Below are 3,503 nucleotides of genomic sequence, written 5' to 3'. Positions count from 1 at the left end.
AATGACTGTAGTCGCGGATTGGTACTAATGAGTCTGTCATTGATGAAGCTGCTTATGCTGATGCTAGTTACTGATTGCCCCTTGCAAATTTTATTAAATGAAGAATTTTTTCAAATGGTCTCCATTCCATGGTCGGGGTAGTCTTTTCCCTTTCATGTCTTCTAGTTCGAAAGTTCCTGGCTTGATGGCGTGGGTGACTTTGAAAGGTCCGTCCCAGTTGGCCCCTAACTTTCCTTTTTCCACAATCTTTCCCGTAGCTTCGATTTTTCGGAGGACAAAATCACCGATTTGAATACGTCTGGTTTTGACGTGGCGATTGAAGCTACGGATCATCTTCTGTTTTTGTGCTATCGATCTCAGCAGTGCGTTTCCTCTTGTCTCTGGCAGCAGATCTAAGTTTGCTCTTTTTCCTTCCTCATTTTCGTCGTGTGAGTAGTAGGTGACCCTTGTAGAGGGTACGCCTATTTCAACTGGAAGCACGGCTTCAGATCCGTACACTAAAGAGAAAGGTGTATGCCCCGTTGCTTCTTTGATGGTCGTTCGACTTGCCCATAAGATGCCTGGTAGTTCTTCATCCCAATTGCCCTTGACCCCTTCTATCTTCTTCTTAATGCCATTCAGGATCTCTTTGTTCGCGGACTCTACTTGACCGTTAGTTTGCGGCCTGGACACAGAACCGAATCTGATTTGGATGTTAAACTTGTCGCAGTACTCGATGGTGTTCTTGCTGACAAACTGCCTTCCATTATCTGTTATGATCACCCGGGGGATGCCGTACCTTGTGATGATATTCCGCCCTATAAACTGACAGACTTGTTTGTCCGTGATTGAGCTAAGGGCTTCTGCTTCTACATACTTGGTGAAATAATCAATGGCCACAATGATGAATTTGCGTTGCCCTTTTGCTGGAGGGAAGGGGCCAAGGAGATCCATGCCCCACTTGTCGAAAGGCAGGACGGCTTGCATGACGGTCAAGTAATTAGATGGCTTCCTTCCTATCTTTGAGTGTTAATGACATTCAGGACATCTTTTGATCAAATGCTCCGCGTCTTCTCGGAGTGAGGGCAAATAATATCCACTTCTAAGGACTTTGCCGATGACAGTTCGTACTCCTTGGTGTATGCCGCATCCTCCTTCGTGTATTTTGCGGAGGATATAGTTTCCTTCTTCAGGGGAAACACATTTCAGGAGGGGGTGTGTATATGACTTTTTATAGAGCGTTCCTTCGTGGAGTTCGAACCATCTGGCCTTCTTCCGGAGCATTTTGGCCTGACTTTCATCTTGGGGAAGCGTCTGATTCCGCAAGTATTCGACGTATGGTCCCATCCATGTTTCTGATCTGTCGATTGTATCGACCATGAAGTTGATGCTGGGGTTAGGAAGCACTTCCCAGATTATGTCTCGAGCCGCGGATGTTTCTACTGAGCTGGCAAGTTTCGCTAGGGAATCGGCTTGGGCATTCTGGGATCTTGGAATGTGCTCCAATGTGAACTTGTCGAATTTTTGAACAAATCCCTTTACTTGCTGCAGGTACATTTTCATGCTATCATCTTTAGCTTCGAATTCCCCGTTTACTTGTCCAACAATCAATTGGGAGTCAGAGAAGGCGGACAACTTTTTGGCTCCTGCTTCGTAGCAAATTCTCAGTCCCATCAGTAATGCTTCATATTCGGCCTCGTTGTTGGACGCTGCGAACTCGAACCTGACCGCCCTTTCCATACGGACCCCGGCGGAAGACACAATGAGGAGTCCAGCCCCACTTGCTGATTGTGTTGAGGACCCATCTACATACAACTTCCATTCCTGATTGGGTTCAAATTGATAGGGGAGAGTGTTTTCAGCAATGAAGTCAGCCAGAGCTTGGGCTTTGATTGCTATTCGAGGCTCATATTCGATACCGAAATCCGCTAGCTGGTTTGCCCAATCTGTGACGCGGCTTGACTTGTTTTTCCCTTCCAGAATCTTTTTCAAAGGTTGATCAGTCCGGACGATGATCTGGTGGGATTGAAAGTATGGCTTCAATTTCCTACTTGCCATGACGATTGCAAATATGACTTTCTCGACTTCACCGTAGTTCCCCTCTGAGGCACGGAATGCATGATTCACATAGTATATAGGAAGCTGTTTCTTTTCCCTTTCCGCAACCAGTACTCCGGATAACGAATATTCGGAGACAGAAACATATAGGACTAGCTTCTCCCCTTTGATGGGCGAAACTAGTTTTGGCAAGGTGGACAGGTGCTCTTTAAGTTGGCGGAAGGACTCTTCTGCTTCTGCTGTCCATTCGAACTTATGTCGTTTTATTGTTTTAAAGAAGGGTGAACATTTATCCGCGGACTTGGAAAGGAATCTTCCCAGAGCAGCTACGCATCCCGTGAGCTTTTGTACTTCTTTTACTGAGGTGGGGATCTTATGTTCTGTATAGCCCGGATTTTATCAGGATTTGCTTCAATGCCCCGCTCGTCTACCAGGAAGCCGAGGCACTTTCCTCCGGTAACCCCAAACACACACTTGTCAGGATTGAGTTTCATTTGGTGTTTTCGGAGGGTAAGGAACGTCTCTCGTAAGTCCGCGGCGTGCTGACTCGCTTGTTTGCTTTTTGTGATCATGTCATCCACATATACTTCTAAATTCCGTCCAATCTGAGATTGGAAGACCTTGTTGACCATTCTCTGATAAGTTGCCCCCGCTTTTTTTAATCCGAAGGGCATAACCTTGTAGCAATAGACCCCCATGCTAGTAATGAAGGCCGTGTGAGGTTGGTCTTCGGTTGCCAACGGAATCTGATGATAGCCGGCATTGGCATCCATGAAGCTTAATAATGCATGGCCTGCTGTAGAATCCACCAGACGATCTATCTTTGGAAGTGGATAATCGTCTTTAGGGCACGCCTTATTCAGGTCCGTGAAGTCGACGCACATCCTCCACTTGCCATTCGATTTTTTCAAAAGGACAACATTGGATAGCTACTCAGAGTATTTGCATTCTTTAATAAATCCGGCTCTCAGCAACTTCTCTACTTCTTCCTTGGCGGCCTCAGTCCGCTCTCTTCCTTGATGTCGCAGCTTTTGTTTTACGGGTTTATAGCCTGGTTTGATGTCCAGTTTATGACACGTGACACTGGTAGGGATGCCAGGCATTTCTTCCGTGCAAAAAGCAAAGACGTCGCGGAACTCAGCAATGGTGGCCACTATGTCCTGTTTGACCATGCTAGGAAGATCTTTCCCTATCTTGATTTGTTTCCCCTCGAACATGTCTACTTCCTCGTATCGTTCTATGGGGCGAGGCCTTTCGTGCGTGCTGGGATTCTCCCTGTACACGCTCATGACAGCTGGGACATTGTCTTCCCTTTTTCTTTTTGCGGGTGTCTCAGAGGACCCGCGCTTCAGGGTGTTGACGAGGCATTGGCGAGCCGTTACCTGGTCTCCCTTAAGAATGCCAACTTGTCCATCATCTCTCTGGAATTGCAGCAAGAGTTGATGGGGAAAGATTGCTGCCTTGAT

General features: G+C 46.8%; 1 protein-coding gene across 1 annotated transcript; it reads right to left on the bottom strand.

Annotated features, from left to right (window-relative positions):
- Positions 1-1,008: 1,008 nt before the first annotated feature.
- On the bottom strand, positions 1,009-2,371 carry LOC130810781 (uncharacterized). Its single transcript, XM_057676909.1, has 4 exons — positions 2,368-2,371; positions 2,031-2,276; positions 1,275-1,925; positions 1,009-1,166 (listed from the first exon to the last, which is right to left on the bottom strand). The coding sequence occupies exons 1-4, from the start codon at positions 2,369-2,371 to the stop codon at positions 1,009-1,011; spliced, it is 1,059 nt and encodes a 352-aa protein (XP_057532892.1).
- Between the last annotated feature and the right edge of the window lie 1,132 nt (positions 2,372-3,503).

This window comes from Amaranthus tricolor, chromosome 4 (assembly GCF_026212465.1).
Source record: "Amaranthus tricolor cultivar Red isolate AtriRed21 chromosome 4, ASM2621246v1, whole genome shotgun sequence".
NCBI classification, from domain to species: Eukaryota; Viridiplantae; Streptophyta; class Magnoliopsida; order Caryophyllales; family Amaranthaceae; genus Amaranthus; species Amaranthus tricolor.
Note: the sequence above shows the minus strand (reverse complement) of the source record. Positions and strands in the feature narration are given on the sequence as shown.

Excerpts from the sequence above, each read along its gene's own strand:
- LOC130810781 (XM_057676909.1), bottom strand. Across the intron at positions 1,926-2,030 it reads ATTTGCAATCGTCATGGCAA|ATTGGGCAAACCAGCTAGCG; the intron begins GTAGGAAATTGA and ends GCCGCGTCACAG. Across the intron at positions 1,167-1,274 it reads GACGCTTCCCCAAGATGAAA|AAGGAAACTATATCCTCCGC; the intron begins GTCAGGCCAAAA and ends TTTCCCCTGAAG.